Consider the following 16791-nt stretch of genomic DNA (forward strand, 5'->3'; position numbering starts at 1 on the left):
TTTTGGGAACTCTAGGCACTATTTTTTTTGGCACACTGGCCGTCCCGTTAGCCATTAAAGATTGGCAGATGTAATAACTATGTCCACAATTATTCCATAGTATGGCAAGGTGCCCGCGTAGTGTAGTGGTCAGTGCGCCTGTCTGCAAAATTGTGTTTTAGAGTTGAATTCCAGTGTGAAGCTGTTTTTTTTTGTTCCTAGTGCTAGCTAACGCTGCAATCGTGCATCTTTTATCGCTAACTGGAAATACGACAGACCAACAAACCTGCAAACAAACACATAGATTTGTATATAGGTATAGATGAATGACTTATTTACAAAAATAAAGCAGACTATAGCATAAAACGTGTTACTTTTTCTGATTGTAAAATTTATTGACTGGATAATACGTGACTAAAATAATACTTTATGCCCAACTTGTCACCATCACGGTTTATTCGCTAAGAAGAATGTGTTAATATCAAAGTTGTGCTGGTTTCAGTTGCAACATGTGGGCTTCAAAAGCTTTACTTTGGTCAGTGCATCACTTTGGCTATTGTAACCTGCAGTACGTTGTCAGTTGCTTTGTGAAGCTGACAGGCTACATCAGCCACTCCAATCCTCAATTTTATATTTCAAGTCTCCATTGGTTCACCTAGACTACATATGAATACAACTAGACTGGATATTTTCCTGTGTAGGAGAGTATCTGCTGTTCAAACAGTTGCTGTAAATCTTTAGTGTAATAAGTTCTGTGTTCGTACATCTAAAGCAACGGTTAGAGCACTAGGGAAAAAGAATGTATCTCAGAAGAATTGAACTCAGACACTCCGATTTTGCAGCCAAGCACACTACTAACAGCACCGCCGGACCACCTTCCAGTGACACGGAATAATTGTTTGATTAATGATTGCAGATTATGATAACGTCTCACGGCTATGGTTCTGCTAGCGTACTAGTTATACATAACATTAAAAAAATACTATTATTCCAATCCACTAAAATATTATAAATAGTAAAACAATGCTTCAAAAATGCTCATCGCTAGCGAGACGGTGAACAATGCAAGTCACAATACTAAACAAATGGACAAAGAATTCTTTTTATAGAGCTGTAAACTAGATGAAAAACAACAACTCTCCAAGGGCAATGCCAACTCCAATGCGAGTTGGTGGTCGGCATGATTAGGTTGGTATTATTGGCTAGCGTAATACTTCTATCTGTTGCAATTTCCTAATCAATATTGTGGCTCTGCTTTCGTTTGTCATCCCACGCTAGGAGAGCTCAATGATAACAGATAAAACAAAGTCTCACAGCGGTGAGTGTCACATTTGCTCTAAAAGAGGTGCCGGATAGCCAGCTCCAAAAATCGTAGCATATTCGTGAATAACAATCCATTCAAACATTATAGAGTTGTCTCGACAGCTGCTGACGTTGAATCTTGAATCTCAACTCCTATCATCATAACTTTGGTAAGATTTTAAACATCACTCTGACTGTTTTTGTGCAAAGTGCTTTTGATGACCAGAGTGCGAGTGTGGTCACATTTTTGTCGTCATTGGCTTGCTGAGCTAAAAATATTTCCGTTTCAATTTGATTGCTTTTTTGCAGCCCGTGAATCTGGTCTTGCTTATTAGTAAGTCATATTTTAACTAATAATTTATATTTGCCAACACAAAAAATTGTTGAAACAGAATATTTTTATTTAATAACATTCTATCAAAATGTGCCAATAGGGCTTTCATAATAACTGGACCAGTTTGTAGTGACAGTTATTTAGTTTCAGACTTTCACAGTATTCTAAAGATTATATAAAAGAAGTAAATATGTAACCTTCATAGCGAAGAGATATACCAAACCTTCTGGTCGAAATCTTATTTGCTCAAATCGTAAGCAATATACTTGCCTCGGCTCACATCCCAGAAATCGAAAATCCTTCGAATCTTTACCATAATAAGGAGTGTGTCTGTATGTTTGTCTGTAGCCACACTAAGAGCATTAGAATAAAAATTCACCGCATGGAAATTATACTCAGATATTCGGTTAACAGCCAGGTACACCACCAGCTGAATCACCTTTCAGCATTGCAGAATAATTGTACACATAGTTATTACACCTAGTGATTTTTTCACGGCGTGTGGGCTGCCAGGGTACTAGTAATTGAAAATATTCAGCTCTGGTTCCACCCAGCCGTTGGCAAAGTTTCCAAAGACATCCAAGTCACTAGCTACGTTATCTTACCACTAATTGTTTGCGTAGACTGAGGTTCTATTATTCAATGTCAGAGACTGCAGAGTACAAATTGTCAACAGTCTTCATAGTAGGTCAAGGATGACTGTCACATCATCAATGTCAGATTTAAGTATTCTGAAATAATGTTCACAAAATAGCTCCTAGCAAACCTCTAGCAAGTTTTTAGAGCAAGAGGTGTTGCACCATGTACATTAGTTTTGTCTGCTCTGTGAGTGGTGAATCACAGAATGCCATTTAGACCCATTATTTATGAAATACATATTTATATTTTTTAATCTTGTTGGAATTGATTTTCTAAAAACTTCCAGCAACCAATGAAACAATGAATAGAATAAAAGTGTTAAAATCTTATCTTTGAGTTACCTGATTGGTCACATTATTGTGGTATAATTTATTCCAAGTTATTTTAATTTGAAGCTTAAAATACAGGTTTTACCCATAAAACTTACACGTCCAGTGTCAAGAGAATCACGCTGACACTGTTACAGAGGCCGAAGCAAGCAGTCTTTATTTTTAACTATGTCCGCACACAAAAATTCACAAAAATTTATCAGTTTTAGTCACATCGTAATAAATCACACAAGAATTATTGTTTTTTTTGCAAAAAAAGAATGAAAAAGTGTGTTTAATGGTAACAGAATTAATACAGTCATACCTCGCCATATGAACTTTAATGCATTCTCGTACATCTGTCTGTCTGTCTGTCTGTCTGTCTGTCTGCCCATCTGTCAGTCTCACCTCAAAGCACTATTACCTTTATAAAATAATCAACTACAAATTAATTTGTTTCCATAATCCATGTTTTGAGTGAAAAATCACCCAAAACAGAGTATTATGATGAAAAGACCTGTTTTTAATTGTTGTACTTCAGTACCTACACTCATACAGAAACGCGTGTTGAGGCACTCGAATGTTGAGGCACTCGTATGTTAAGGCACTCGTATGTTGAGGCAATCGTATGTTGAGGTACTCGTATGTTTAGGTGCTCGTATGTTTCGGTACTTGTATGTTGAGTGACTCGTATGTTAAGGTACACCCATATATTGAGACACTCGAATGTTGAGGTACCTGTATGTTGTGGTACTTGTATGTTGCGGGACTCGTATGTTGAGGTACTCGTATGTTGAGGTACTCGTATGTTGAAGCAATCGTATGTTGAGGGGCTGGTATTTTGAGGTATGACTGTACATGAAAGCAGAGGTCTGCGAAGCATCACCAACATCCTGGTCTTTGTGCTGGTGTCATTGAGAGCAGGTGCTGAAACATTGATCTGGTTAGACACGGGTGAACAGTTTGCATAATTAATTATTATGAACACAGTTGCATAATTTCACTTTAAAATAAAATTAGCCTCACTTCCAATGATGTCACCACCAGCAATACAAGTTTCTCTGTGTCATCACTACTAATGCTTGTTATTTATTCTCGATACAGCGAATTTCTGCTGCTATTGTGGTACTGTCACAATATCTGTATCGATACTGTATCGATTTCACAGTGGATCAAAATACGACTTCATATATGGCAGCATAACGGCAGGAGCTTTTCTGACTTCTATAAAAGTCAAACCTTTCTTGTTACTGCAGCTCATGCTTTGCAAATCAAACCTTCATTCACGTGTCGTTCTTGAGAATGCATAGCAATACTACAGAGAATTATGTGCTCGGCTCAACAGGAAGTTTCATCAGCTGTTACCGTGACAACTATGGATGCTTTGTTTCTAATTATTTGGTGTGTCAATATTCAAGAGCATTATCAAGTTAACAGGATGTTATTAAGAGCGTGCCACTAAATATCACTGATAAACTGTGTCACTAAAAGCTTTCATAAACAATATATTTGATATGAAACGACTATACAAGTAATTGTCACTCCATTGTTGACATTCAAATTAGAAACTTAATGCCTGTTAGTTGAAATAGATTAAATCAACCATTTAAAGTGCCGTCTATTAACCAGTCAATCTATACAGGATATTTAGCAATAGCCGTATACAGGAAGGTTGCTAACCTCTCAAGCAGCTAGCTGCCTTTAGGCTTCAAAAGGTTGGCAGCAGGGTTGGGCAACCAAAAACGTGTTAGACTCCTACAGCGCAGAAGCCAACTTAAGAAATGTGGTGCTCGACTTTGAAAGGAGATTTTAGCTCAAAGGGCTGCGATGTCGTATAGTCTAGCTAATTCATAGCCATCTGCGCTTTGTAATCTTCATAATTAACTAAATTTTTCAAATCATTTTAAATCATAAACAGTTAATTATTGATAAACAGTCCATTTGTAAAGAGATATACACATGGATTGCACAATAGTTGGCATTTGTCTGTCGAATGTGTACCAGATAAAACAGTATAAAATGAGTCAAAGCAGCATTCAACTCAGAACAAGGTAACAGCCAACTCAGATTAAGGTAACAGCCAACTCAGATTAAGGTAACAGCTTATTCAGATTAAGGTAACATAACAAATCCTGCATAAACTATGCCTAGATTATTTGTATTTATACTTCCACACAATGGCAAACATCGTTCTTTATTCTGTGACACCAACATACTACATCTACCATCGTATGTTTCTGTTTATGAACTTTCTATTTCTACAATCTTCTATACACTCTCTTGACTCCTCCACAATACTCTTCAAATACCAACTTTCAAAACACTTTTGTTCAACTTACTTAATAATTCTTGATTTCTGTTTGGTCATTTTGTTTTACTTTTTTGCATGTAATAAAAACATCATTTTGTTGATGATTACTAATGCCTATAAAAGGTTATACATGCCATATACATGCATACTTATATACATACTTATTATGGCATATACATGCATACTTATATACATACTTATTATGGCATATACATGCATACTTATATACATACTTATTATGGCATATACATGCATACTTATATACATACTTATTATGGCATATACATGCATGCCACAAATAGAATAGAACTAACATATGTGTATGTTAGTGCTTACTCAGAAGGTCTTGAATTAGCTCACATTTTGTTGGCTAACCATGCTGGAACTCGGAGCGTTTTTATTTTTTACAAATAATGTACATGACTAGTTTTTATTTCAACAATTGGTTTAAAAAGGTTGCGAATTATAATAAAAAGTAGCCACAAACTTCAAATATCTCTGTCTAACATAAAGATAGTATTGGTGTCGTTAAAAACAATATATCGATTATGAATCATCTGAAGGAATGTCAGCATTTGCTGTCCGTACAGCCAATCAAAGCATTGAAAAACAATCACATAACAAATCATCCTATATGTTCACAGCTTTTATCAGAACTTTGCACTAGGAAAGAATTGTCAATGTAGGACATGGGACTCTCCGCTTGTCTAAGAAGACAACCGTCATACTCGAGGTATTGATTGAAACAAAGGATGCCTTTCAAGTACTTATCACAAAAGATAAGTAAATCTATTTTGTCAACACGGCACCGAGGGAGTATTTTAAGCCTGAGTCTGCGCATGAGGAACCACTCCCTAACATCGTAACGTTTTTGCTATCAAGCTCGCATGTCTTGGAATTGTGCGGCGTACCGGGCCAATTAGCAATGCAATTTGAACTTCTTACATAGCAGCCACATTGCTGCCATAACTTACCTCCAATTTGTTGTAGACCCTTAAATAAATATGCATTGGGAAGCTGAGAAATTGTTCTACAAGATGATATTTATTGTTTACAATTAACCTATAAAGCTTTTATAGCCTGGGCTGTAATTTGTTGGATCTCTCAATTCTTTTTTCTCATCCTAAATTTGAATGCATATTTTAGTTTTATAACTGTATTTAACTATATTGTGCTGGTGGATATGTTTGCTACAGTTTGGAGCAAAAACTGGCTTTTTATGTGCAATAGAAGATGAGTTATGAGCCTTGGCCCATTACACGCCCTGTTGAGATAACGGGCATGGCGCTATTATTCGGTATGGTGCAAATCTTCTAATGCCTAGGCTATAAAAGAATAATCTGGGGGTCTACGGCAGCAGTGATAAGGATGCTATTATACTAATTGATAAAACAAAAGGTACAAACTTTTGTGTAAAAGAGCGTCTATATGTGAAGTAGGTACGTGTTTCAACTGAAGTTGATTTTAATATCCCACATGCGTTGTCACTGTTTCTAGCAAACAATCAAAATACAAAAATACCCTCGGTGATAAAATTTGCTTAAACAAAAATAAGTGAATAAAAAAAATCTATTTGGACTATGATAGAGTTAACCGATAGACAAAGCTTAAGGCTAGGCATCTAGATAGACAAACTCAAGCTAAACACAGAATGTACAAATCTATCTATGATAATAGTTATGTGTGTTATAACGGAATGTCGTACAGACAGGGATGATAGCTCCATCTAGGTTGCAATCTTACTGTTTGATAATTATTAAAAGGAAATATTTGACCAGTAAAGTCTTTCGATAACAAATATAGTTGTCTTCTCCTGTACATTCTGTCGGAAATGTTGCCACAATCAGTTAGTGAGTGTAAGACTAGCGTTAGCATGGAAGTTGCTAGAATATTTGTAAGATTAGCGATAAATTGATCGTATACAAGCATTTCCGTCATGGGTCAGAGACATTCCACCATGAGCTGGATACAATAATGTTAAACCCGACGCTATTTGCGCTGTCTCTGTGAAGCTAGTTATCAAACATTGCTTCACACCTCGCTTGACGAGTGACAACAAGTGCCCTGTTAATAACAGATCATTAGTTTTTCCATAGAACACACATGTATATGGTAATTAGTGTTATGTCTCTCAGATGCAAGACACAGTATGATTATAGATATTCTATACCTGCATACGCAAGTGTGTCATCTAATGCTAATTGTAAGACAAGCGTCATCGTACTTCTCTGAATAATATCTAAATAATTGACAAACACAAGTTAAGATTTATTCAGATAATAGTACTTCTAGCATTTATTATCCGGATAAGTCTAACTCAAATATCTACCGGTTTTATATCTTTGTAAATCAAATTAGATTTAAACGAGTCAAAACATTTTTGATGAAATATCGTTTGATACAAACTCTACTCAAAGAGTGACTTTAAAAACTTGAGAAACAGAAATAAGTTAAACGCAAAACGAACTTCATTATTTCTAGTTTCCATGGATTTAAACATAATGCAAGTAATTTAGTCTTTGGTCAATATGAATCTAGCATCTTATTTAAACCAATAACAACAACAGAAGAGACTTCTTCATCAGACAACGACTTTGTTTGCTTGTACTGAAGTCTTCTGGGAGTTTCCTCGAATATTTGTTTTCTCTGGGTATTTAGAGTAAGTACCAAGTCAGACATACACGTACAGGCACTGGTGTGAGTAAACAGTGGTGGTTAGCCTAAGGCAGAAGTCTCGAGGTCGCAGATCGATCTACCAGAAACCAAATTTAGTAATGAAGTAAAGCAGTATTTTTGGCTTTCAGCTTTATATTAAAATATATTCATAACTCTATGGAAATCCTAGATAATCTCAATGATTACAGGTTGCTTGCTGGTTATTATATCCTAATTGAGTGTATATGGGACTGGTACTGGTGTATATGGGTGTATTGGTTTATGACTTTTTAGCAACATTGTTGTTTGTTTTTTAAGAATATGTTATTTGGTGACAGCGAGACTAGCCATTAGAACTGCTGCCGTTTTCAACGATGAACTTACACAAAACCTCAGTAGATTTTATCAGAAAGTATCTGTATTTTCTATCGTTTGCGATTTCTTTTGTTGTTTTAGGTGATCTGAGTGCCAGGATTTTTTAATATTAAAATCAACAAAACTTGATAGCGAGAGAAACGCTCATAAGAAAAATATGTGCAGAATGATGTCATTAGTTATTATATTGTTGCTACGTATAGTTGATATCGGCTACTGCGTTCATGTTGCAGTATTAGCTCTTAACAACTACATGTATAGAGGATGATGTCATTAGTTATTATATTGTTGCTACGTATAGTTGATATCGGCTACTGCGTTCATGTTGCAGTATTAGCTCTTAACAACTACATGTATAGAGGATGATGTCATTAGTTATTATATTGTTGCTACGTATAGTTGATATCGGCTACTGCGTTCATGTTGCAGTATTAGCTCTTAACAACTACATGTATAGAGGCCATAATCTCATGATCTAAACGTTTTAACTGCTATCAAGTTTTATCAATTTTAATCATAAAACATCTCGGCAGTCAGATCACCTCAAACATCAAAAACAATCACAAATGATAGCAAATACTGATAACTTCTGATAAAATTTACTAAAATTGTCTGTAAGTTCTTCTGCAAGGCATATTTATTGTTGCATTGCAGAAGTTATTATTACTTATTTCAATTTAACAAAAGACAGATTTAATTTAATTTAGCGTAATTTGACAAGTATGAACTTAAAAAAAGCAATAAGTCTTTTAATAATAACTTCAATTTTCAACATGAATGTACTATAAAAATTTCTTAGTCTGTAAGATAACGTGTTTTCAGCGTACCAACTAACATAGTGATAAGAAACTGGGTTATATGTGATCTCCCCTGGTTGCATAGAAATGCTCTGGTGAGCTTCTTCAAAGGGTAACAGTCGGTACCTAAAAGACGTCTTTGAAAGATGAATACACAGTGATTATGTTTGTTAGTTAAAAGAAATAGTCTCTGCTTCACCCTTACCCCTCCAATCCATTCTGTGACCTAAGGCTGATAACCATAGTTCTTAGATTATTTAGCTAGGTTGAGTTTACTTTATTCCTACAACAACTCTCAACCATGTGGGAGAGAATTGATTTTAAATTATTATGAATCATAGATATGTATTGTTACATCTCAGCGGTTTCCCACTTGTTCCGATTTATATTGTGATATCATTTACCTTTTGTGTTAGGCTGATTCTTTTTCTATTATGAGTTTGTAGCAGACATTGCTAAATATCCGCGTGTCCTGGATGAATTAGCTAATTGCTTCAGAAATGATATTAGTTAATGACATACTAAATTTGTTCATTGATTAGCGAATCTTATATCTTTACCAGATAAAATAAGTCTTCTAGTGCGTGCCATATAACTCCCGTCCAATAAGATTAGACGACACTCCCGTCCAATAAGATTAGATGACACTCCCGTCCAATAAGATTAAACGACACGCATCCGCTGGACTACTAATTGTTGAACAATTAATTTACACTAATTAGCAATCAAGTAAATTAAATATGTCTACTAAAACTCTTTACTTAATTATGTAATAATATTGTTAGTCAATAAAGGAATAATATAATTCTGTTAATTATATTAAAATCAATTGTTAGATTTAAGATTGGAGGTTCGATATCAGTTAAAGCCCAACTTTTGTGAGATGTTTCTTTATTACTTTCATCCGGCTGCAGAACAGAAACAATAATGTCTGCGTAAAATATTATATATATATAGTACTTTATTGGCAACAATTTCATTTCACAAATAAAAACGCTTTTTAAATTAGGCCATACAACAATAGTAAAACAAAAAAAAGGGAAAAAAGCAACAGTTAGCCATTAAAATTGAATAAATAGTCTGACAAATAGTGTTTATAATGCCTTTCTCTGCTAAGAGAACGGATATTTGGTGGAAGATTGTTAAAGCAGCTGGCAATGACATTTTCAAAATGATTGTTAGTGATTGTATGCAATTTGTTCATATCACATAAGTTGAAATGAGTTAAGAACCTGTAATTGTCATGTAAAAAACGAGGACACAGTTTTGTTTTGATTAGCATTAAAATATAAATTTTTAAAATATAAATACATGTAAAATAAAGTAACTAAAATATAATATTGATGAATATATTTTTATGACTTTTTGTAATGCCTTTTATACGTTTCTTTTATAAAATGGCCTGAAGCAGCTATTTTAATTAGTTATTATAACTTCACGGTATTATTATTATTGTAGGTGTTAAAGGTACATGCTTTAAAACGCTCATTCTATGCTAATGTTGTGGATAGTCCATTTTTTACTGTGGCAACAAATTTATTTTTCTATGAACCTATTAAATGATTAATAATTAATTACAGGATAATTAAATCATTTGTAATTATATATAAGTTAATTAATTTATTAATATTTTTCACGGCTCCTTATCACCATTTTACAAACATTCAAAGCAAAAAATCATTGCATATGTATAGCCTTGGCTCCCAGCTTCCAATGCTCTTGCATAGTTGAGCTCCTACAATTTTCTGTATATTTTTGCATATCTCTGTATATACCTTGCAGAAAAATGGCATCCAACATTGTGCTGCTAACTAGTGTATTCATCTCTTTTGCTGCCTCTGCTGCCGGTATGTCAGTCAGCAATGAAGACTACATCCTAAACAAGATTATGGAAAGCTTCGACAGGCAACAAGCTGAGAAACGAGGAAGTGATGAACTGAAGGTCAATTTTGAAGGTCAGTCAGTGTTGAGCTTTTTCTATATAATAACTTGTACATTGGACTTTTTAGGGAATAAAGTTTCAATTAGACACTAAATGACAAGAAAATAAGTAGGACAACTCTCGATATAATCAGTTGCATTGGTGCGTAATATTCGTTATTTGTTGCTGTGTGATAATAAAAATGTTACTTTCACTAAAGACTTTACAATGACATAAAATTTTACTGTTGCAATATTTATTTTTCAGAAAAATAACAAGTGTTAGTCTTAAAGTACTTGGTAACATGATAGAAACAACAGCAACAAGTCTCAACAAGTCTATGAGTGCTTATTCACTCCGTAGGAACACAGACTAGCATGCGATTAATATCTTGTGTACTTTCTAATTTACTTCAATTTGATCAAAAGCCTAATCAACGGCTGAAAGATTTGTACATGTATATTTGAAGTAGCTCCAGATTACAGTATGTGGCCTGTGTTCCAAATGCTTTGAAAAATTCAGTACAATTGTTTAAGTTTTGCAGAGATATGATAACTAATATATAATAATACTCCTGCTGATAGCCTTCAGCTTTAAACATCAAACGTAAAAACAGTAAAACTCTGTTATCAGGAAATTAACACATCGCTTGCAAAAGGCTAAGTTCACATGAGAGTTATCTTCTCTCAGCATCTTTCTGCAAGTACATCCAGTAGGTCATTAAAGGTATAGATGAGGGCAGTGAGCATCTTTTCACAAGGAGTACAGCTAATGAATGGAGTGCAGTGTACGGTTGAATATCCTAATATTAGATCGGGCTGTAGTTTGTTAGGCCCGGCACATACTGTAAGAATTATATTCACTTTTGGCTTTACGCTGCTGATGCCCCGAACTGACAGCATTTACCCCAAACTCAAACGTTCAACAAACTTAAACACTTGGTTTCCTTGAACATTTTGCTTTTTCATAATTTAAACTCGGCTTTTATTTGTAATCCAAATAATTTTTGCATTATAGCTTTTGTTTCTAATATCAGAAATTATTCAAAGGGGACAACAAAAGCACTTCTTTTTTATATGTGAGCAGAACTCAATGTTTATCATGGTTTCTTTTCTTGAAATGGGAAGATAACTCTTTAGTCTAGTTCAGCCATTATATTATACCCACTAAATGCGACTCGCTATACAATAAGTTGTAGTAATATTTATTTATAGTTAACTCTTTATATATGAAGTCACTCAGAGTTAAACAAGAACAGTTAATCTGTTCCTATACTTGCCTAGTATGTAGCGACTGTCATGTGTTGAAGGTAATACTTATATAAAAATATATTCTATTTGGTTTAATTCGGCTCAACAATAAATACGTAATTAAAAAATATTAAAACAACTGATTTTCACAACTATGTAAAATCTAAATACAAAAACTTAAACTATTTTAAAAACAAACTTACTTTTATATTTTTTATATTATATTTCTTACTTATAAAATTGTAATGATTCAAAAATAATTTTCATCATACGTTAAAATTCATCTGCATGTCAAGATAAGTATTTGCTCAAATTTTATGTTGCATATAACAAACTTTGTATGTAGAGGTTTGACAGCGTGTTTCCTCGCTTATTACCATTCTTCATTAGTTTACCATAAAAGCTGCTCATCGATGGGATGAACAGGAATTACTGAACTTCAGTTCTTTGTTGTAGCAGAGGGTCTGATTGGTAATTGTTTTTGTTCCCCACGTTAGTGCTTTGTAATACTAAAATGTTCATTGTGGGTTAGTACTCTTTGTGAGTTACTAGTGGTATAGTATTAGTCACTAGTTATCGGTCTTTATAAGCTAATACTTTTGAAAGTGTAACTACTACTAGTAACTAATCATTATTATTTACTTTGTGCGTTGCTACTATTTATTTGTTAAGCCTTTATACCTACTGTATGTTGAACAAGAGCTGCTTCACTTGATGCTTTAGTAAATGCTGACAGTTATGCTGCTCCAACTTATTAGTAATATATGTTTCTCAACCAGTTTTTGGAAAACAAAGCCATAGCAGACATGAAAATAAAATGCTTTAAGGGATTTCTGCAAACAAAAAGTTTGCAGAATAACTACGGGGCTGTCTGTTTATGATGAGTAAAAAGTGGGCGGGTGGCTGTTGACAGGGTAGTCGTAATATTGAACAGGTGACAGGTAGCTTATAAAAATGGCAATCTAAGTGACGGCTGACAGGTGGTAGATAAAAATTTGCACGTGACAGTTGACAAGTGTAAATGAGAAATGACAGGTGAGTGATCGCCTGTCATTGGTAAATGATAGTTGACAAGTGATGACAAGTGGCGGTCTGATGACTCAGTCTGTGTCTGAATATGGAAAAGCTAGACAAAGTAGCAACATTGATTGGCAAGGTACATGCTGCCGGCAAGGTACATGCTGCCGTTAGTTTTTAGAAAATTTAATTTTTCAGATGTGAAATGTATGGCAATTTTCAAACTAAATTAAGCAATTATGACGCGCAGCAGCGCACAGAGATGTCACAATAAATGTAAATAATTTTAATAGTAACATACCAACAACTATTTAGTTATCATAAACAAGGTCAATAGCAAAAATGATAATGCTAGTAATATTTGCTTGCAAGATACTCTTAAGAACTCTGTAGTAACGTTGTTCTGTGCATAAGAAGGAATATGAAAATCTCCTCTCATCATGTTGTCTTCCATTAAATCTGAGTGAGGGGTATATTCTCATGATGTGCAACGGCTGAGCTTCATGAAATTTATTAAACAATAACGTGAAGTTTTTTCACCTCTTTCCGTAAAATGTTAGTCAAAGGTACAGAATTAATTTGACTTTTATTAATATGACTTTGACTTAGAATGGATTCAATAAACTGGTTTAACTTTCTTGCTTATTGATGAACAACTGTAATCTTTGAAGATGGCCAAACATAAATCATACATAACATCATAGCAATGAAAAAGCTTACAAGATATATAAATTTTATATTCAGAGATTCATTTATCAGAATGTTGATAATGTCAAAATAACGCTCTTTGCATGTTTAGGTAAATGTCCCATAAAAATATTTTTACCGTGCGCTATTACAGCTTAGCAGTGTTAGCGCAGATGAATGTTTAATATTTGCAAAAATTGTATTTCTTTCTTGTAGAAAACAAAGTAATTAATTGTTCTAATATTTAAGTTTTCTTTTTAAGGTAGCGTTTATCAGTCATTACAAAGGTTTGTTCATTTTGGGTGGAATAATCAAAACAGTAAGAATTAAAGGGAGACAATTTCCAGTTTTAGGGCAAAGTTAATTATGGATCACTCATTACATCATCATTTGAAAGGTGAAACAAAATGTGAACGACTCATTTCCTCAACACACCTGATCATGGTTGACATTTGAATCTCCGATAAGCAGACAGAAGGTGGGCCCTTCGGGAATCACTTGTTGGCTAGTATAGCTATTCCTTGTAGAATCGGTATTGCCGCTGCTCTGCTACACACGACGAGGTCATTATAATCGTAGTGTGTGCATATGGAGATTTTTTTATTAGCTTTTCAAGAGGGAAGCATACAAGCATCAGCATTGTTTGCTAGCAATCATACACAAGAGGGCTGCAACAGGTGCTGTTAGTAAGATGTCCCGTAAGGTTTCATGCTTGGAACTTGGACTTAAATCACAACCAGTGCAACCACAGTTACCGTCAACCAAGCTTGTCGTAATACGTTACAGCAATGGGATGAGAGTGGTTGTGTCTATAGTTTCATTGTGACTCGTACTCATGATAACAAAGTATAGAAATCGGTCAGATTGATAGACTTTTATACAGGTTTATAAGGAGAGTAGACTAGTCGTACATATATTGCTCGTCAATAGAACCAGGGGTGGATAACTTGGTCATATATATATTGCTTGTCAATAGAACAAGGGGTGGATAACTTGGTTGTATATATATTGCTTGTCAATAGAACAAGGGGTGGATAACTTGGTCGTACATATATTGCTCGTCAATAGAACAAGGGGTGGATAACTTGGTCGTACATATATTGCTCGTCAATAGAACAAGGGGTGGATAACTTAGTCGTACATATATTGCTTGTCAATAGAACAAGGGGTGGATAACTTGGTCGTACATATATTGCTCGTCAATAGAACCAGGGGTGGATAACTTGGTCATATATATATTGCTTGTCAATAGAACAAGGGGTGGATAACTTGGTCGTACATATATTGCTTGTCAATAGGACAAGGGGTGGATAACTTGATCGTACATATATTGCTTGTCAATTGTGCAAGGGGTGGATAACTTGGTTGTATATATATAGCTTTTCAATAGAACAAAGGGTGGATAACTTGGTCGTACATAAACTGTTCGCCATTAGGACTGGGGGTAGATAAACTGGTCGTAGGTTAGTTTTCACGATGAGCAATAAATGAAATTGTTATAGTTGCATTGACTGGAAATCATTAAAGATCGTTGGAATTAAATTTACTTTGATGGCCAGTAAACCAAAATTTATTGCCGACAATAATTTACAACAGCTCTTTGACATGCCCGTGATGACTACCTTATGCAACAAAGGTCATGCAAAGGTCATGCAAACAAACAAACAACGAAGGTCAGTCAACCGAGTCACAGTTTACACAGCTGATTTGTTGACAGCGATTGTTGGTCAATCCATGCTGTCGATCATTTGATGCTGTTAATTAACCTGTCATTAGTCTGCTGCCACTGTAAACACATTGAATAAAGTTAATCAGTCAAAAAAATCGGCCAATTGAAAAGGTAGTGCGTAGACATAGTTGGCCATTTGCTACAATCAATGCCTTGAGAAAGTCTGTCAGTCGAACCAGCATCGCTCAAGCTTGCTTATGAGTTCTTCTTTACATGTGAGAGCCTCGATTAACTATTGATAGCGGATAATTCTATAAGCAAATAAATAGAACTATAGTTAGTGTTTACTTGCGGCAGCATGTTTGTGAGGTAAGCGGATAAGTGCTCATTTACCTGAGACGGATGTAATTTATTATTACCAAGAGCAGAACTTCAAGAGATACAATATCATCTCTAGAGCCAGAAAAATACATCCCTATGTCACTGAGGCAATTCAATAATTACGTGACAATTCCCTAGGAAATTCTTATTTCCTTTAACAATTTCCGAGAATCCTGTTAGAGGTAATAAATAGCATTTGATAACTCGGTAGTTTGGAGTTGTCTCCCCGTGCTAGTATGCGAGGGAAACAACCAATCCAGTCAAGTGAAAGATTTTATCTACCACACAAACTTATACTGACCAAGGTGTGACCTTTATGACCTTTTCTATTTGAGCTCCTCTACATGCCGTAATTAGAGATAAACATATTTTACAGTTGCGTTTCACTTGTTCTCTGCGCTTTACGTGCACACATTACTATCTCTTGCGCCTGTCTCAGGGTACTAGTAGCGGTACTCTATAGTATTCTCTATTTATATGGTATTAAAGTAAAAATTGCTAGCAACAAAATCAGTAGTTTGGCACATGAGTTAACACTGATACAGTTATATTCAAGCTGTGACAGTTCAACACCTCAAACCTTTAAATAGAAGATAAATATCATTCATTTTATCTTCATTATATTCTCTTATGTAGATGGTATCTCTTTCCATCTCTTTCACGAGTTGTATTGGCTATAATAGCTCAGGCTAATCTTTGGAGATCTACAGGAAGAGATACACATAGATGTAGAATCTGAAATTCATGTCATCACAAGTGCCGTTCCTGTTGAAAAAAAACTAACTCATTCTTTTGTCTCGCATGCACAATCTCTCCAACATATGTATGCGTGAAAGTTTTTTGTTTCTGGCGGTAGAAATGTTTGCCCTTCCAGTTGCCTGTTCGTGATAGTCATCAGGGAAACGTAAGATAAATGCAAAAATACTTTGGAGTGTGGATAAAAATAAACATTTTAATGGTTGTAGTACCAGATGGATCTATGTGACCTCAGAGGCGTTGGGTTCAGATCAAGCTTAAAGAGGTCATAGATGATAGGTCATATAAGTTCACTGTGATTGGACAATTGGTGATACTAACTACAGATTTTATAAAACTGTGCTGCTAAGAATAATAAGGCAGCACAGTGAATAGGCGTTATCACGGTGTAGCAGAGGCACTCTGTACTG

At 34.8% G+C, this 16791-nt stretch overlaps 1 protein-coding gene across 1 annotated transcript in view; it reads left to right on the top strand.

The window, feature by feature from the left end:
- Nucleotides 1–1317: 1317 nt before the first annotated feature.
- LOC137396934 (IDLSRF-like peptide) overlaps nucleotides 1318–16791 on the top strand; it is a 32652-nt gene continuing 17178 nt past the window's right edge. The window contains exons 1-2 of the mRNA XM_068083225.1: nucleotides 1318–1451; nucleotides 10483–10655. Coding sequence (XP_067939326.1) covers nucleotides 10487–10655 — 169 coding nt within the window. The 5' untranslated portion in view covers nucleotides 1318–1451; nucleotides 10483–10486. The remainder of the gene's footprint in view (nucleotides 1452–10482; nucleotides 10656–16791) is intronic.

The sequence above is a fragment of the Watersipora subatra genome, chromosome 5 (assembly GCF_963576615.1).
Source record: "Watersipora subatra chromosome 5, tzWatSuba1.1, whole genome shotgun sequence".
Taxonomy (NCBI): domain Eukaryota; kingdom Metazoa; phylum Bryozoa; class Gymnolaemata; order Cheilostomatida; family Watersiporidae; genus Watersipora; species Watersipora subatra.